Source organism: Musa acuminata, chromosome BXJ2-7, assembly GCF_036884655.1.
Source record: "Musa acuminata AAA Group cultivar baxijiao chromosome BXJ2-7, Cavendish_Baxijiao_AAA, whole genome shotgun sequence".
NCBI classification, from domain to species: Eukaryota; Viridiplantae; Streptophyta; class Magnoliopsida; order Zingiberales; family Musaceae; genus Musa; species Musa acuminata.
In genome coordinates, this window is record NC_088344.1 from 26,641,520 (window position 1) to 26,660,141 (window position 18,622).

The following is an 18,622-nucleotide window of genomic DNA, read 5'->3' on the forward strand; positions in this document are numbered from 1 at the left end:
ATAAATTTGATGCAAATTATATATATATATATATATATATATATATATATATATAATGCAGGCATGGCACCATCAGCAGATATATACTTCACATCCCATGCATATAAAACCAGATAAAAGCTTCTACTGTATCATCAAACAAAGGCAGTCATCAAGAAAAGTGAAACAACATGCAACAGATACCCGAGACCACTGTTCAAAATCACTTTTTTCTTCAACAAATAAAACTGCAGTTTTCTTATTGAACAAAGAAACTTGGAACAAATATCTGACCACATGGCACTTTTTTGCAGATAAACTGGACGGTATATTTTGAAGGCCATGGAAACCAACACATCAAGTAACCAATCTGTTTGTTTGTGAAGAGTAGCACCTTGCTTCTGTAATCAAATAACTACAGTTAGTCTAGAGCCTAAGAGCTAAATACAATAGCTGCCATGAAAGCATGGATACGAAAAGGTCTTCAGCCAGCTACTCAGATGGCACGCCTCTTGCAGAGAAGAGCTTCATTAGTTAAGATGACCTTAGAAGCAAAACAGAAGAGCTGGTTACAATTTGATAAGGATTGGACTGGTTGTGTGGATGTCGCATTGTTTTACCCTTTCATTTTCTCATCTTTGGAATCTTGTGGTCCATATATCACATCAATATAACTCTGGACCATTTCCATGGTTAGACCTGGAAACCGGTATGGGCTAGTGGGTCGAATATCTATTTTTATAAATGGCCATCTCATTGTCTCTGCAGCTGCACATTCTTCTGTTCCATCCCCAATCACACAGAACCGGACATTAGGACTACCAAACCGTTCTTTGATCCATGAGAAGCACTGAAGCTTCCCCACTTCCCATGAGCTGTAGACTATCAGGGAGTGATGAAAATTTTCAGCAGTGCTGACAAAATGTATACAATTACATGCAATTGATTATGTTCCAAGCAATATTGTCAATTGAGTCTGCATGACCATAAAAATTAAACAACTGCATTAAAAAGATGAAAAGAGTAGGAGAAATCTCATGATTGGAACTCCTGGTGTATCTAGAGGATGTGCAGCATAAAGTCTTTAGTTAATGTGTGATTATTCAAATTACCAGATGAATTTGCACATAGCAATAGCTAGCACCTGTGGATTTTAGAATTAGCTTTCATTATGGGAATCAAGTTACATTTTGTAACAAAGTAATTCACTGGTTGAAGAGTTAGATGCGGAAATAAAATTAAGAGTTCTGGAATTCCAGAATATTGTGCTTCATGGTTCACAAGCAGAAAGTAACCAAGTTCATATAGACAACTAAATGATGACACTTACCAGTTACTAGCAAATAGAAAAACAACAAACAAGAATAAATAATAAGTGATAAGGGAAAGCACATACCATTATTAGCCGAGATTACATCATCCAACCGATAAAGCAAACACTTGGCAAGACTTGGAACCAGGGATCCCGAAGTAACTAGGACATTAATGCTTTGATCTTTGGTAATAATGGATCTAGGTGTCATTTCTGATGAATGATCACTTGCTGAAGGCTTAGTCTTAGCCAAAGTCTGTTCCAATAGAGCATGTGCTGCAACAAACAAAGAATAAACAGACACCATACAAAGGCTAGCTTCAACAAATACATACATAATCAGAACAAAAGAAAAAGAATCAAATATGGAGCAAGCAAAATCTACTGCATTGTAATCATCCACTGAAGAAGCAATAGGTTGCTAAATAGTCAAGTCTTAGAATAACTAATTTCTACTCACAATGGTGCAATACCATTTCAAATATTATATATCCAAGTTGAAAATCATTATTCTTGGAGGTGCATGGATTTACATGGTCCTCACAAATTCCCCTGGACTTGGCACCCACATTCTCCCTAAGAATCGACTTGGAAAAACCATTAGGAACTCATGAGTCATCTATTTTAGGTGACCAACCTCAACAAAAAATTTTGAAACCAAAGGTCTTAAATTTAGTAGGACTAAAATAATATATAAAATGTAATCTTAGTAATACTAGGAATCGACAAGAGGATAAAGCTAAGTTGGATGGCCAAAAAGTTCCGTGAAGTAAAAGTTTTAATTATTTTAGATCAATTACTCAATTAGATGAAGAGATTGATGAAGAATAATATTATGATCAATAATATTCATAAAGTAGAAATAGGATAGTTAAAAATAACAAGAAGCACCAAGATTCTTATGTGATTATAGGATACCTTTGGGATTAAAAAAAATTATAAGATAATTATTAGACCAACAGTTAAGATGCAAAACATATACAAAAAAGTCTACGTTGCTGAAATGAGAATGTTGATGTGAATGTTCTGAGTCGATATACAAGATAGGAAAAAAATTATTTTTGTTCATGAACATGTATCATCTCGATATAGGATAAAATGAGAGAGAATCATTTAAAATAATATAAATATGTGCTCAGAAGATCAGTTAACAGGTGAAATGATTATTATTAGTAGTATGAGAAGAGGCAAAAGAACACCTAAAACAACGTTAATAGAAATTATAAATAAAGATTTAAAATACTCTTAAGATATGGCTCTTTATAGATCCCAATAGCAACAAAAGATCCATATAACTTTATAGTTTATGGCTTTGTTGTTGTTGAACCTCAACAGAAAATTTTGATTGTAGGAAAATGAAGCAGCGCCATCTTCTTGAGGCATTCCATGCTGAGGAATCAGAATGCTTATGCTTCCAGCTTAGTGAGACAAAATCTTGCATACAAAGCTAAATCTATTACATCATGTACCATGCAACAAAACTTATTGGTAATAGCAAGAAAAATTAGAGTCTAGTTTCAAGAACCATGTTTATGGCCGCTACTACTGTGATGAAGTTTCTAAGTTCTCCCTGAGGTACACGGACCAGGTGGATCCTCCATAAAGGCAGTAACACTGGCCCTAGAATTTAGCCAGAAATATATCTCATGTTTTTAAGGTCCAATTCAATGATTGCAAACGACACTATTAATTAGGTATAATTATTATTGCCTTGGTTCCATTGCCACACAACTCCATATGGAGTTATGGACAATCAAAGTCGGTAGTTCCTAGATGCAATTCTAAATACCTCAGTCAAAAACTTCACATCCTAGTGAATTTCTTTTGGATTCTCTCCTAGGTCTATGCCAACATGTGAATTGCTTAAGTATATGACTCCATAGCACTTAACATCCCTGTCAGAAGATCTTATCAACTTTACATCCATCCAAAGACAAATGAAAGATTCCTATGTTGGAACTTCTGACAATCAATTGCTACTCATTTCTCATAAAATTTTGTTTTTCTCCTATCCAATACCTCATTAGAACTTAGTCCTAATGAGTTTAAATTCCATAAGTAACCTGCATATTCAACTAAACTGATTCCAAATTCTTGCATATAGTCCATCAACCTAACACTTAAACCATCATATTACTAGATGATAGGGTTATTTGGAACACAAACTATATAGATTCTCAATTACTTGCTTGTCTCTATCTCCTTCTTGGTCCAACATCAGATCGATTAGTACCTCAAGCTTAAAGACAAACTTGCATGAATAGTCTTAGGTCTGCAATAACAGGATGTCAATCAAAAAAGAGAGAGAAACCATCGTCAATTTATATCTGTACATTAAATATGGCATCATATCCAAATCAACATACCTGAAGAAAGCCATCCACCAGTATAGCTATCAGTTAAACTGTACAGATCATTCCAGAGTTTAATCATCTGTTGGTCAAGTACCTTGTGTAAACCCTGCATTAACAAAAGTCCCGGATCAAATGCTTGAAAATCTACCATCCATTAATACATAGAAAAAATAATTAAGTTCCATTAAGAAAATTAAGAAAATAAAAATGCAAGCTTCTCAATGCACATCTTATTGATGTAAAACTTATTTCAAATGCAGACCCCTGTAGTTTAAGCAATGAGCAAAGGCTAAATCATAATAGGTTATGCTTGACTGCAGAAGTCCTTAATGAGTCAATTTCAGTTCGATTCTGAAGCTTAATCAATTTACCATATAGTTGGGTTTAGGGAAGACACAACCTGATCAGATTGAACTTGCCACTATCTACACAATTTAAAAGTGCTTTACTTTGTAAACAATATGCATAGTGCTTTGCTGAAAGGGTTGAAAATTAGATGAATAAAAAATTAAGGCTGTACAAATCATGGGTTTAAATATTGTTGTACCAGTGCATATGGACCGATCTACCAGTCATACTAATGATCAGTGCAGCTTCATACAGATCAGTATTCAATTTTAAATTTTCAGTGGCATTGAGTGGTATAAAGTCGATACGGTGTCCAGCATACTAGTATTTTACTAATCCAATAGGTTATCAAAATCAAGGTTTGACGTACCAAAGCATACTGCTCGATACAAGCAGTATATACCGGTCCAATAGAGGACCGATACGGGTGGTACATCAGTACATTCCATTGTACCATGTATTGGTATGCTAGGTATAACTCGTACTGACAGATGGTCGATACACCAGTACGGACCGGTAATGCAAACCATGATCAAAACCTGTATTAGACTAGTATAAACGACCTTGGAGGAAACAACACCAATCAATAATCAATATTATATCTCCATAAGATGAGAAACAAGCAAAGCCTCACAAGCTCTACAAAATTTGAACGGTGAAGTTATATACAACATGTGTTTGAGCAATAAGTTAGAACAATATACATTTCTATAGTTGGATTGTAAAGAAGTTCCCATTATCAGAATATCATTCAGTCACTCTAACAATTTGCAAGCAATACTGAGAGTTGATGCTTCATAAGTTCAAACTTTAAGAGTAAAAAAGTCTCTCTGACGAAAAGTTGGACCAGAAGATTATATGAAGACATTCAAAAACAGAAGGTAACTTTTACTTCATATCATGTAACACAACCAAATTGGTGAAGTTAAAACTTAGCAGTCTAAGATGGAATAATTAATCAAACCACTAGAAAGGTTCAAAAGCAAACAGGAAAGAGGGCACAATTAACCATTCTGATAAACATTCCTTAGAGGATAGACAACTTAAGTAGTATAAGGAGCAAGGTTCAAATACCAATTGGACTGTTAAGACCAACGATCATATCGATTGCTTTTATATTATTTTCCAGCAATGGTACAATGCCACTTGATATAAAAGTACAGTACCAGTCTAACAAGATAAATCAGATCAACAATTTAAACCTTGACAGAAAGCACTTAAAAGAGCCCTGATTTTGTTAGATACCTTTTACTTCCTTACCTTCAATTGCTCATAATTGCACAATACAAAAATGACATGCATTTGTATGAATAAAGACTAAAAAAACAAAAGCTAACTTAAAGAAACACCTGAGAATACTTCTCCGCAATAGAGCGATGTCGATATGCAAGTTTCCTTTTATTGGCATCATCATAAGGAGAAGAAAATCCATCATTGCTAAAATCATAATTTGACAAATCTCTTCCATCATCATATTCACTCAGAGCATCGAGATATGGTTCATTATAGTTCTCAATCTGCAAGGCAGCATAAGTGTGAAAAAATATCAGTAACTGCCAAGCCAGATTCTACATGATATGCAGACACAACTAAGGTAGCTTTTAGCAAATACTGACCATGGCATGCCCTGCTAGTTAGTTAAGAGTTTTAAGTAATGAGCTTTTCAAAACTGGTATGCTCCAAATGGCTTATAGAAGAAAATTGTTTTGTAACATGCTTACAACTTAAAACAAAACTCAAGAAGATGCAAGTTCTGAACCACTATACCACACCTTGGATGCATGTTATTTCAACGCCCTATCATGATGTTAGGCTATTTAAATCATTCAGCATTATGGTGAGCTAATTGAAATGATAAAGTTCATGGTGACAGGTCTACAGAAAGCCTAGCCAGAAACAGCAAATCTACAAAACCAAAGCAGCTTTAAACAAACTAACCACTTCGTAGAAGAAAAATTCATCACAAACTCGAAGAATGTGATTCTCCCAATGCTTCCCAATCTCGTAACCTTTCTTTGTGTCCTTCATACCGTTAAAGACCCCTGCATATGTACCATCCAACAAGGACTTCAACAGTATAAGAGTCTCATCCATGTCCCATATATAAACCGTCGTAGGCTTGGAAATTTCTTGGTCTTCTCCAAAAGTAACTGCAGGAGTTCTATCCACCATCTCCGCCGCTTTCTTTACTGATCAATGCTGCTGCTAAATTCTAGGACATGTAGGTGCACCATTCACCAACAGAAAATAAGGTTGGCATGATCAGAGAAGCAAGGTAGCCTGAGATCAATAGAGAACCAAAATATGCAGAGCTCTCATCAGAAACCCCTTTTTATGTGATTTCAAACGCGAAAATAGAACAGTGGTAGGAAAAAAAAAAGGCGTAGCTTTCTACAAGCAAAAGATTACTGATTCGCAATAAGACCATCAGATACATCAAAAATGGCTTGAAACCTCTTTCTGTACAGTTGTTCAAGATTCAATGGCGCATAACCTAAGAGAACTTACATGATTATTCGCCAAAGAATAGTGATATGAGAATTCTTCAACAGAATATAGGCCAGAGATGAGCAAAAGAGACGCTTGGAAACAAATCAAAAGAAATCATTATTTGAGTAGATCTAAAACGAAGAGAGCAAGCAAATGATATCCTCAAAAGCTGTCCCTAAAACACAAGGAGCAAGGCGGAAAAAAGGCCGATCGCTTGATTCAAGAACAGATCAAGAATTTTGTTTTCTGCAGCTTAAAGAGGAAAAGAGAGGAGCGGTAGGGCAAAGCTGAGGAATGGAATCGCAACCCACCTCGCGATCTCTCCTCTCTCTCGCTGGATCCATCGACCGACCTGTTGCCATGGGCCGGACGCCGGGGAGTAAACATTTGCCTCGGTCGACAGCCATGTGCGGATCCGCTGTACCACGTTAAACATCGCGTGTCTCGTGATCACGTGTGGCGGGCCAAGGAAACTGTGGACCCCGTCGCCGAATCTCCCATATTAATGCTAATCGTACCCCCCCGGGAGCACCCGTCATGCACCTGCTTCGTGATTGAAGACTAGAGGCGACCCCGTCCAATATCCCCGATCAGCAGGCAGGAAAGATCGACGACAAATCCGAACAACTGACAACCGCAGTTTTCGGGATCACCGCACTTATCTCAACAATATAATGCGCGAATCTTAAGACAACCCTGACGAACGAGGAGGTTGGGTTTCATGTTCGAGGATAGAACAGTTGGGCCCAAGTGGGGCCCAACGAAACGACAATGACAGGCCCAATGCTACTTGCAATAACGGATAACCAGGACCACACGTGTGAAGAAATTTTCTTTTTTAAGATATATATATATAATATTGTATAATTTTTTTGATATTTATGTACATAACTTTCTTTTTTCACTTTATATATGTCTTGTATTAAGATCATACACAATACATCCTAACAATAGGACTCAAATTAGTACTCGAAAACTCCACTTTGTCTTCTCCATCATCTTCTGTTCCTACTGAGAACTGATCTTTTGACTGCTACTCCAAAGAGGAACCCTCTATGGATGTGGAGTCTTGAAGAGCAACCAAGTAAAATTAGGCTGTTCTGCGTAGCCCAAGAGATCCACACAAGATGCTCATCCGAGAACAATCTTCATTGCCAAAATTTCATTAAACATGCAAAACAGTCAGTTCCTAGCTAAGTGAAAGCAATATGCAAGAACTCCACACTCCACTCAATAAACAGTCGAACAGGATAAACACAATCTTTAAAGTCTGTTCCAACAGTAAGATCTATGTATGTCTCACTTGGATCAATAGGCCACACAAATTTTCAGGGTGGAAATTTCCAACTATTAGTGAGACAGTCGAGTTCAGCAGAACTGCCATTTACTGTTCCCATCTTTGATCAAACCACTTGTAGCTCAATTGATGACTGCCTTTGGTTGCTAAAATTCCGACGTTAAGATCATTTAAGAAAACCAGACAGTTCGAACATACAACTGATATGTAAGTTCTTCTCATGTACAAACAAACCCTGGACTTACGGGTGGCAGGGTACCGAAGAGGTCAAAACTGGCCAGCCCTGATATCTCTGTCCAGTCGATCTGCATTAAGCGTGCCAGGAAGCTCCCGGAAATCTTCATTGAATATTGAGTATGCACTGCATCAAACAATATAGAGAAATTTTCCTGTTAAGAGCAACAGGCGAGACAAGAATGCAACGTGAAGGTAAATTGGCATTGGCAACAAAATAACATTTTACCAAATCCATCTGAAACATTGAAATAAGAACACAAAGTTTCTACTATGACATGTAAAGAAAGTTGATATAGCTTCATGTAAACTCTGGTTTTATTCATTCAGATACTCCATGATGAACATGTCTCAGCAACTTATCCACACACTGCACAAACAAAGCTGTTCCATACAGAGTTCAAAGTTGTTTAATTCTAAGACTTCTTGTCATCGAGTAAGACGAGCTTGTTACAGTGAGATTTATGGTCCAGTGATGAACATGTTTTGTCTGCCGCTCTTCCAGTTTGTACCTGGAAAATGAACACATGAAGACTGACCTTGCCTTTCTTTCAGTACAATGATCAAGAGATCTCACCAGTTCAGATTAAGCTAAATGTTAGCTTACAACTATTAAACCATGCATATAATATGGCTTAGTTCCTAAAGCTTTAACAAGTTTATGACCGATGGCCTCCTTAATGAAGAGAAACAGACAGAAAGCAGAAAAGGTAAAACAAAAAAGTTAAGTACCATGTAAAAAAATCTAAAGACCAAAGAAAGCTAAAGTAAGATTCATGAAGACATATAACCTCTTATTCATAATCTTAGGATGTGAACTGAACAGTAAATCTCCAAGGCAACATTATAGCTTATAAAAGCAAACCAAATTGGGGAAATTATTTTACATTAGCCAAGAGACTGCATACCTTAGGTCACCATGTTGTCTCTTTCCAAGATTCAGAAGAATAATTAAAAATCCAGTGACAAGTATCTGCAAATAATATCAGCCGTCAGTTCCAGATATCAACCATTTATACAATGGTTGTCTATAATTTAAGATTTTTTTTTCTGCTGGGCACTCCAGTATGCATACTTCTGTTTTCAGCTTCAATTTAAACTTTTCTTTGTAAGAGAAAGGAAAAGCAACAACATACTGCTTAAAAGGGTTTGAAAGTGCACGCAAGACTAAGAAGTGGGTGGAAATGAATGATAGTTAAGAGAAGGCCATGATGTTGCACATAATATACTTCAGTACTTGTTATACAGCAGAAGATGAATAAAAACTAAACCTGTTTAGCTTCAAAATTTTAATACATTCACTGATCATCCTAAGATGTTGAAATCAGACACACATGTTGCAACACATCTCAAATAAAATCTTAATTTCACGAAAAGAAGGATTATGTGTCACTTGAAACAAGAAGCTGGAGAAGCACACTTACATAGATGGGTCCTATATCCCATTTCTGAGCAACTGGAGCCAATAAGAACCACAGAATGATACCAATCCATGCCTTTAGACTGATAGAGAAAATTGCCATCAAGAGGATGTCTATGAAATTAAAAAGTAATAAAGTCATGTAATCCGCATAATTTATCTTCCAAGTGAAACAAATTTTGAGTTTATGCATACCAGGCAATCTCAATTTCTGATGAAGAAACAAGAAAATTCTCTTCTTCAACCAGTTTGCTGACTGTGGAATTTGAAATTTCTGAAACCAATATAATAAAATTTAAAAGGACAATAATAATATATACTTTCTTTGGCTTCATTAAAAAAGCACTTTAACTACTGCACACTTACCAATTCTTCATCATCATCATCATCACCATCACGAAGATGCCTTGCAGGAGGCTTAGGCACCACAGCTACTATAAGAGAATCTGGAAAAAGTATTAAAGTTAAGCATATTAAAGGCACAATGACAAACTCTTTTCCATTTGTACTTCAAGCTTCATAAACACCTTGCCTTTTGTTTACAAAACAATGACAAACTCTTTCCCGTTTGTACTTCAATTTTAGTGTACAAACACACCTAATCTAGAGAAAAATAAAGGCAACTAAGCATTTGCTTAATTCAAATCTTCAAGAGCATAAAATGGTCTGAGAAGCACATTGTACTACCTCATTTGGTGCAGGCAAACCACATGCTTGTTGTCTTTCATGTCAATAGCTTGTACAAAACCTATACTTCACCACTGGGAATATTAACTATTGTTATTAAAGCAGATCCCACAGTTTGATGCATCATGACTATTATATGATTAAAAAATGAGTGTTATTGGAAATTAGTGCATAGTAATACAAAAGGAAAAAATATGAGAGATTGATGGAATACAAATAATTTCTTTCTAGCAAAAGACTTGAATAAAGTCATCATGAGAACAGAAGCAACACAAAACAGGAAAAAGGGAATTCAAAATGGTTTGGCCATGATCTGCATAACCCAAAGGAAGTTCAGTAGGATAGTTGCCCCAAACTTGATTTGATAGTCAATGATGGCATGGGACCAAACATACCATAGCAAGGGCTAAGATACTTAAATGTCAGTTTTGTGTTCAGCAAGGAGATTATTTTAGCAAAAGAGAAGAACCGTCTGTACCAATCTTGCTGCTTTTACATCTTCACAAATTCCCTAAATATATTTTTGGTACCATATTATTCGCTCTATGTTACTAGTGCATCACTGGCAGTGTATGCATGGTGCCATGGCCTAGAAACTATGCTGCCGAAAACATTATTCAGGCTCTTGTCTACGGACTTTATCAGTTTATTGCACCAAAAGATACTACAACTTAATACCAATTTATTTATTTTAGACTTTCTCATACGCAGTGTACCAACATTTTTGGCACCACGATCCCACTCTAAAATTCCAAAAGCCATCTAAAGCAACTGATTTCTCTCAAGCAAAAAAGTCCACAATTTGCAACTGTTGCAAAAAAAAAAATCTTTTTTGATCTTACGAGAACTAGCACAAATCTAAAGTAACGCAACTATTTCTGAGAACCAAACCAAACGATAACAAAGATCGAAAGGGAGAGAATAAACTTACCACCACCCTCTAAATTGATTACCACATCCTCGTCGGCATCATTCTTCTCCTTCTTGTCCCGAAGGGTCTTACCTCTCAGAACAAGCTTCAATCGCTCCGCCGGCAGCCGAAACTCCGCGGCAACCAATCTCCTCAAATCCGCGACCTGACTTACAAACCGGTTAAAATCACGAGATACGATTAGGGTCAGAAATCAAACAACCAAAAGTAATTTCCAAGATCATTAGGGTTAGGGTACCGATCGACCGACCTTGATGGGGGAGGGGACTCGGACTCTGGTAGGTCGGGCGGGGCCGACCGTTTTGACGGTGATCTCCACTGCCTCCCGCTCCTCTCCGGCCATTGCTCGCCGCTTCGACCCCTACAAATTAAGACGCATAAAACGGAAATAAAAATAAAACACAAGTTATTAAAGGAGGTCTTTGGTAGAATTATAGCCGGCCCAGTTCGGCCCATTAATCCGTAATGGGCTTTCCTTATCTCCGGCCCACGTTACACATTGCCATGGTTTGGTTCCGGATGTAATTTTGGCATTTTGTTTTTTTGTTTTTTTCTTTTTTAATAATTTTTCTTCTTCATGTCAATATTAACAAATCTAATGTTAGGATTGAAAAAAATTTGGTGGGTGAGCTTCAAAAAGACTTAAAATTCATGCGGCAGGCACGTCTTATTCAGTTTATTAATTAATTATACGAGTCACAATAATTAATTTCTTAGGCATTACTTTACTCACCAATATGTTCATATTTTAATTTTGCTCTGATTTATTTTTCTAAATTGACAATGATCTCTTTCTCCACTTATAAGGTAAGCGATAAGTCATTGGTCGAACTCAATACGAACTGTTTCTTCTCAGATATCCACTTGGCAGTAACCATTCCTTGAGTTGTGACAAAAACAGAAGCAGCTGGTGGGCTGGCTAAATTTTCGGCCGTAAGAGTAAGCAGCAGCATGATCAACATATGACTTGGAAGAGCAGGTTGGCGATCCAAAAAGAGAGTGAAACTAGAAGATAAAAATAATTATTGAAAAAGCTTTAGCTTAAATATATTAACATGTCCCTCTCCTCTTTATACAGATTAGGAGAGAGGATTTTCCTCAATAGAATAAAGGATTTCCCTCAACAGAGTAGAGAGATTTCCTCAAATAATTGGAAAAATCTTATCTTCCATCATACCCCATAAGATGGTTATCTTTTATCATGCCCCCAAGAAAAAGCTATAGCAATGCTATAGTAGAGGAATAAACTACAATTGACGAGGCAATTGCAGCGATGCTATAGCAGAAGAGGAAGCTACAATAGAGGTGTAACAGAGGAGAAAGCTACAGCAATAGAAAAAGCTATAGTAATGCTGTAGTAAAGGAATAAACTGCAGTTGAAAGGGGAGCTGCAACAGAGGAGGAAAATACATTATTAAAAATAATAAAAATTATTATTATTATTATTATTATGAAAATAATAGAAGATAAGAATAATTATTGAATAAGCTTTATTAAAGAAGCTTTAGCTTAAATATATTAACATGTCCCTCTCCTCTTTATACATATTAGAAAGAGAAGGGAAATCTTATCTTCTATCAAAGAACACCTACGCAGATTTGTGCATTGATTTTGCTTCTCTTTTCGTGAGATGTTGCATGGTTCTTGAGATGGTGAGGTGCATCTGAATTCTCTACCATTGATGGCATGATGCTAGGTGTAGTATGTTTTGACAACATTACAGCAATTGGTTCTCACATAAAAACTAAAGAATGACCAGACAGATTTCAATGTTTGGTGGTAGAAAGGGTCTCATCATCATCATCCCCTTTTTTACTTGCAGCGACAGAAGAAATAATTTCTACACAAACAGATAGCAAGTATCACATCGTTGAGTCCTCTTCCATTAGCTTTTAATCATCCATGCATGAGCTTACATTGCAGAGATAATGGCAATCATTTTGTCAATCAAAACCATTTTTGAACAACAGGATCTGAGAATTGCTTCACATCACTGTGGAACATGAGTTGTTTAAATCATGCTTCGATCGACGTGTGTGGAGGGATGGATGGCTAGATACAAAGTCACCTTTCATTTCTTTCATATGTTTCAGGTCATTTGAGCTTTGGACTTTCATATGTTAACCACATATGGTTTGAGAAGGATTCTCTCCTACTTCTGACACTAATGGAAGAGGAAACACCTGCATTGGAACAAATAATCTCTTTAGTTAGACCAAAAATAATAATTAAATTCATTACTCAATAACTTTGTAAGATTTATACCTTAGTTGTCTAAATAAACTCTCTTGCATCAGTGTTCAACTTGAAACCCAAAATACTCTAAAGATTATATTTTCTATGTATATAACTTGTGTTTTTCAGGTATCTAAAGTATACACTCAAATGTCCATTGCTGATTTGGTTGGATGAAGTAAAAAAAGTCTCTTTAAAATATATTATACTCTTTCCCTCCTTCGCATTTTGGACCATTTATTTATTGAGATCGGAACTATGATTTTAGAGTCCAACCAAAATCAGGCTATCGGATATCAAGAGTTGATTTTCTTAAACTAAAATTTTAATATATATTTAAAATATATTTAGAATGTCAAATATCAAAAACTATTACATAAGGCCATCATATTTTAGTTAAGATGAAAAACAGATGGAGAAAGTAGAAAAAAATAAAATAAAACTGTTCAGTTTTTGAAAAATAAAAATATCAAAAAAATTTTAATTATAAAATTTCTTATGGAGGTCGATATGGTTACTATTGAAAGCTTTACTAAAAATTTTGTAGTGTTTGGATAGGTCGATGGTCTAATTTTAGGGCCTAACCAAAATTATATTACTAAGATTTGATTTTTTCAAATCAAACTTTTCACTATAGCTTTGGGACATATCTAAAATTTTGCTCAAATATCAAAAAATATTGCATAAAAAATATCATAATCTGATGAAATGAAAAAAGATGAAAAAATCATATACTATTCAGATTTTGAAAAAATAAAAAATAAATTATAAAATTTATTATAGAGGTTCATATGGTTGTAATTTAAAGTTTCTTAAAATTTTCATTGTATTTGGATTATTTCTTGAGATAGATAGATAGATACTCTAATTTTGGGGTCCAACAAAAATTAGGTTATCATATATCAAAAGTTAACTTTTGTGGACTATATTTTTACCATAGTTTGTTGACCTATTTAAAAACTCAAATATTAAAAAAATATTATATAAATCCATCATGTTTTGATGAAAATAAAAAAGATGAAAATAAGAAAACAACAAACTATTTCGTTTATGAAAAAAGAAAAATATCAAAAAATTCTCTAAATCAGAAAATTTCTTATAGATATCTATCTAGTTGTAATTGAAAGTTTTCCTAAAAATTTCATGGCATTTGGACCACTCCTTAAAGTCAATACTCTGATTTTGGGGTCCAACCAAGATCAAGGTATCGTATATTAAGAATTAACTTGTAGATCACACTTCTACCATAGTTTGTTGATCTATTTAGAAGCTTAAATATCAAAAAATATTACATGGATTCATCATGTTTTGGGGTGCAAATTATTCAAATTCTAAAAAAAAAGAAAAATAATCAAAAAATTATGTAAATTAGAAAATTATTATAGAGGTCCATATGAATGAAATTGAAAGCTTTTTTGAAATTCTCACAGTATTTGGATCATTCATTGAGGTTAACACTTTGATTTTGGGGTCTAAACAAAGTTCAAATGTTAAACAATATTACATCAAAGCATCATGGTTTAGTGAAAATAGAAAAAAATGGAGAAAATAGAAAAACTACAAACTATTAAGATTCTATAAAATTTAAAAATATATCAAAAAATGATAAATTTAAAAATTTATTATAGAGATCAATGTGTTACAATTTAAAACTTTCTTGATTTCATTGCATTTGGACTATTCTGGTCGATATTTTGATTTTGGGTTCCAATCAAAATCAAGGTATCGGAGTTAACTTTTGTCGACTAAAACTTTACCATAGTTGGTAGACTTATTTAGAAGCTCAAATGTTAAAAAACATTACATAAAAATATCATATTTTGGTGAAAATAAAAAAAAATAGAGAAAATAAAAAATCACAAACTATTCAAATTCTAAAAACAAAGTAAAAACAATGTAAATTAAAAAAATATCAGATAGGTCAATATGGTTGGAATTGAAATCTTTTCTAAAAATTTCATAGCATTTAGACCATTCGTTAATGTTGATACTTTAATTTTGGGGTTCAACGAAAATTAGGATTATCAAGATTTGATGTTTCTAGACCAATTTTTTACCATAGCTTGTGATATATTTAGAAGCTCAAATGTTAAAAAATATTGTATTAAGACATCATGATGAAAATAAATAAAAAATAAAAAAATCATAGATTATCATATTATAAAAAAAAGAAAATTATTAAAAATATGTAAATTAGAAAATTTGTTATTGAGGCCTATATACTTGTAATTGAGCTTGGCTACAAAAATCTTTTGGTTCTCGGGGTGATAGAAATAATACCCATAAGTTTATTTGAGGTATCCCATGAACTTGTATCGTTCTATTCTGGATTCCAACTTATCGGGGTTGTATCTTTTAATGTGAGTAGGGTAACCCTAAATCTTAACAACTTTTAGATCGAGCTTCTTCCCTTTCCATATCTCGTATGGTATAGACATTATCAATTTGTTGGAATTTTGTTCAGGTAGGCTGCGGTCTCTGTGGCATATCCCCAGAATGAGATGGGTAGGTCGGCGAAACTCATCATAGACCGCACCATGTCTAACAGGGTGTGATTCCTTCTCTCGGATACACCATTGAGGTGAGATATATAAGGATGTGTCTATTAGGATAGAATCTCATGGTCCTTGAGGAACTGGGTGAACTTTGTACTCAAGTACTCGCATCCTCGATCTGATTGAAGAGTCTTGATACTCTTTCCAATCTAGTTCTCTACTTCATTTTTATACTCCCTAAATTTCTCGAAGGCCTCAGACTTGTACTTCATTAAGTACATATGTTCATACCTTGAGAAATCATTAGTAAAAGTAATGAAGTAGGAGTAACCACCTATGGTATGAGTTGACATGGGACCAAATACATCACTATGTATGAGTTCCAATAACTCAGTGGCTCTCCCTTTAATTTGACTAAATGGAGAGTTGGTCAATTTTTCACGAAGGCAAGACTTGCAAGTTGCATATGACTCGTAGTTGAATGGATCTAGGTATCCATCCTTTAGCAACTTTTGAATCCTTCCCTCATGGATATGACCTAGCCTTTACTGCCACAAGTATGCATTGTTCACCTCATCTCGTTTCCTATTAGACTCACTTACATTCATGATATATGGAGTAGTGTCTAGTATAAATAAATCATTATGTAATTTTTCTCTCATGATGATCTTATCATCTAATAATACTAAGCAATCATTATTTTTAAAAACTCATTTATATTCACTGATTGTTAAACATGAAATAAAAATAATATTTTTGATAATAGAATGAACAAAATAGTATGCATCTAATGTAATAATAACTCCACCAAGCAGATGTAGGGTGACCTCACTAATAATTATTGCAGTAACTTTTGCTTCATTTCTCATCTTGAGGTCCATCTCGCCTCTCACTAATCTCCCAGACTTTACTAGAACCTGCAACAAATTGCAGATATGATAAGCACTATAAATATCCAATACTCATATGTTATTATAAGAGTCTAACAAATGAAAATTGATCATGAATGTACCTGAAGCTTTTCCAAGCTTCTATTCCGCCCTCTCTACAAGGTACTCTTTGTAGTTCCTCTTCTAGTGCTCATCTTTACCACAGTAGAAATACTACCTTTTGTCATTTATCGGGTCTTTCTTAGCAACTTTTACTTTACCTGGTTTGCCCTTGCCCTTGCCCTTCTTAAGGGACTTTTCTACATTTCTTTTCTTTTTGGTCTCACCAGAATAGAGGATTGGCTTCTCCTTCTTGATAGTGCTCTCTACCTCCCTTAACATATTGAGGAGTTCAAGGAGAGTCACCTCAAGCTTATTCATATTAAAATTCATTATGAACTAAGAAAAGGAATTCGATAGGGACTAAAGTACAAAGTTCACACACAGGTCATCCTCCAAGATCATTCCTAAATTTCTCTATCCACTTAATCATCTTTATGATATAGTTCTGAACTGGTATCCCCTTAGTCATCCTAGCACGAAAGTAGCCTCAGAGAATGGGCAGCACTACCGCCTGACACTTTGACATTGGGCAACACCACCACCCAGTCTGGTGGTACTACTACCTGACAGAGCCTCAGAGATTGGGTCTGGGTGGTACCATTGCCCAGTCGGATGGTAGCACCGCCTCAACTACCCTTACAACTGTGTCTGGACGATGCCACCACCTAGTCTGGGCAGTGCCACCACCAGACCCTACTATAGGACACTAAATGGGCCAAACAATAAGCCCAATTCAGTCCTAATTCAGGCCCAATTGGCCCCTAATTGAGTTAGCATTGTTTCACCCCAATACCAACTCAATTAGACCTAAAACTACTTCAATCTAGATAATTATTATAAAGCATTAATCACATGTTATCCGAAATATCATTAGTTCATCCGGCGCTTCGTCCGACCCTTCGGCGTATCGTCCTCTCTTTCGGCATATTGCCCAATCGGCATGTCTTCCTACAACATTCGATATCCTTGGTGCAATGTCCGATCTTCTTGGCTCGATGCCCAAACTCATGACATGAAGCCTTCTGCCAATACATCAATCGATCCTTTGGCTCGACGTCCAATCTTCTGACATATTCTACTTCGACCCAATATTGATTCTTCTTGCTTTAATCAAAATTATCTCTCCATGATCGAAGCTAGTCCTACGTCACTCAAAACACATATTAGATCACAAACTTATCAATTGATTTCATCATCAAAATATGAGATTCAACAATTGGGAGGCTCATTCAAGTGACCCATAATTGGGTCAAGCGGTGGCACCGCCAAATTAGCGATGGAACCGCCTATGAGCTGAAAAATTGAAGTATATGATCTCCCAAGTTGTCTAGAGGTAGTACTGCCTAGATTGGACGATGGTACCACTAGCACTTAATGTTGGTAGGCGGTGGTACCGCCTAGGCTGGCGGTAGTACCGCTAGAGCCCAATCTCCTAGGCTCTGCCAAGCAGTAGTACCGCCCAACACAAGCGATGGTACCACCCATATCCGAAAGACCTAAAAAGTTAAATTTTTGGCTTCATTTTTGAAGTCATTTGGGGCCTATAAATACCCCACTTATCCGTACTGGGTAGACACAAGAAAGAGTGAACTAAAACGCTAGTGAATCAAAGTTGTAATCTTGAAAAGCGATAAGAGTTCCCCTCTTTTTCAAAAGTTTAGAATTTTATCAAAGGGATGTGTGAGACTTATAAAGGTTTTCTCCTAAACCTGTGGAAAGGAGAAAGAGTTGTAACAAGGGTAGTTGGTTTTCGCCTATTGAAAGAATATCGTTAGTGAAAATCGTTGGTGACAGAGGAGGAATCACAAGTAGAATCACAAGTAGACATAGGTCACGGTAATCACAAAT

General features: G+C 35.5%; 2 protein-coding genes across 4 annotated transcripts; both read right to left on the reverse strand.

Moving 5' to 3' along the window:
• Positions 1 to 350: 350 nt before the first annotated feature.
• On the reverse strand, positions 351 to 6,936 carry LOC135617470 (eyes absent homolog). Of its 2 annotated transcripts, none has more exons than XM_065117692.1 (6): positions 6,795 to 6,936; positions 5,932 to 6,273; positions 5,343 to 5,510; positions 3,658 to 3,751; positions 1,376 to 1,567; positions 351 to 861 (listed from the first exon to the last, which is right to left on the reverse strand). In XM_065117692.1, exons 2-6 carry the CDS (start codon positions 6,163 to 6,165, stop codon positions 596 to 598), a joined length of 954 nt encoding a protein of 317 aa, XP_064973764.1. In that variant the 5' UTR covers positions 6,166 to 6,273; positions 6,795 to 6,936; the 3' UTR covers positions 351 to 595. The 2 variants fall into 2 exon arrangements, with proteins under 2 accessions (XP_064973764.1, XP_064973765.1); XM_065117693.1 differs by lacking the exon at positions 6,795 to 6,936 and adding an exon at positions 6,502 to 6,765.
• A 756-nt stretch (positions 6,937 to 7,692) lies between these two features.
• On the reverse strand, positions 7,693 to 11,441 carry LOC135617471 (uncharacterized). 2 transcript variants are annotated; one of them, XR_010488752.1, is made up of 8 exons: positions 11,303 to 11,441; positions 11,053 to 11,197; positions 9,801 to 9,880; positions 9,630 to 9,708; positions 9,439 to 9,548; positions 8,923 to 8,987; positions 8,244 to 8,526; positions 7,693 to 8,141 (listed from the first exon to the last, which is right to left on the reverse strand). XR_010488752.1 is itself a non-coding variant. In XM_065117694.1 (7 exons), the coding sequence occupies exons 1-7, from the start codon at positions 11,393 to 11,395 to the stop codon at positions 8,048 to 8,050; spliced, it is 666 nt and encodes a 221-aa protein (XP_064973766.1). In that variant the 5' UTR covers positions 11,396 to 11,441; the 3' UTR covers positions 7,693 to 8,047. The 2 variants fall into 2 exon arrangements, 1 of the variants encoding a protein (XP_064973766.1); XM_065117694.1 differs by lacking the exon at positions 8,244 to 8,526.
• Between the last annotated feature and the right edge of the window lie 7,181 nt (positions 11,442 to 18,622).

What these genes read in the sequence shown, in the direction of transcription:
- LOC135617470 (XM_065117692.1), bottom strand. Translation starts at nt 6,165, where the DNA reads ATGGTGGATAGAACTCCTGCAGTTACTTTTGGAGAAGACCAAGAAATT. An exon ending in AATTTTTCTTCTACGAAGTG is followed by an intron (nt 5,511 to 5,931) that starts GTTAGTTTGTTT and finishes GCTGCCTTGCAG; the next exon opens with ATTGAGAACTATAATGAACC. An exon ending in TTGCGGAGAAGTATTCTCAG is followed by an intron (nt 3,752 to 5,342) that starts GTGTTTCTTTAA and finishes TTGTTAATGCAG; the next exon opens with GGTTTACACAAGGTACTTGA.
- LOC135617471 (XM_065117694.1), bottom strand. Translation starts at nt 11,395, where the DNA reads ATGGCCGGAGAGGAGCGGGAGGCAGTGGAGATCACCGTCAAAACGGTC. An exon ending in GAGTCCCCTCCCCCATCAAG is followed by an intron (nt 11,198 to 11,302) that starts GTCGGTCGATCG and finishes TTTGTAAGTCAG; the next exon opens with GTCGCGGATTTGAGGAGATT. An exon ending in ATGATGATGATGAAGAATTG is followed by an intron (nt 9,709 to 9,800) that starts GTAAGTGTGCAG and finishes TATTGGTTTCAG; the next exon opens with AAATTTCAAATTCCACAGTC.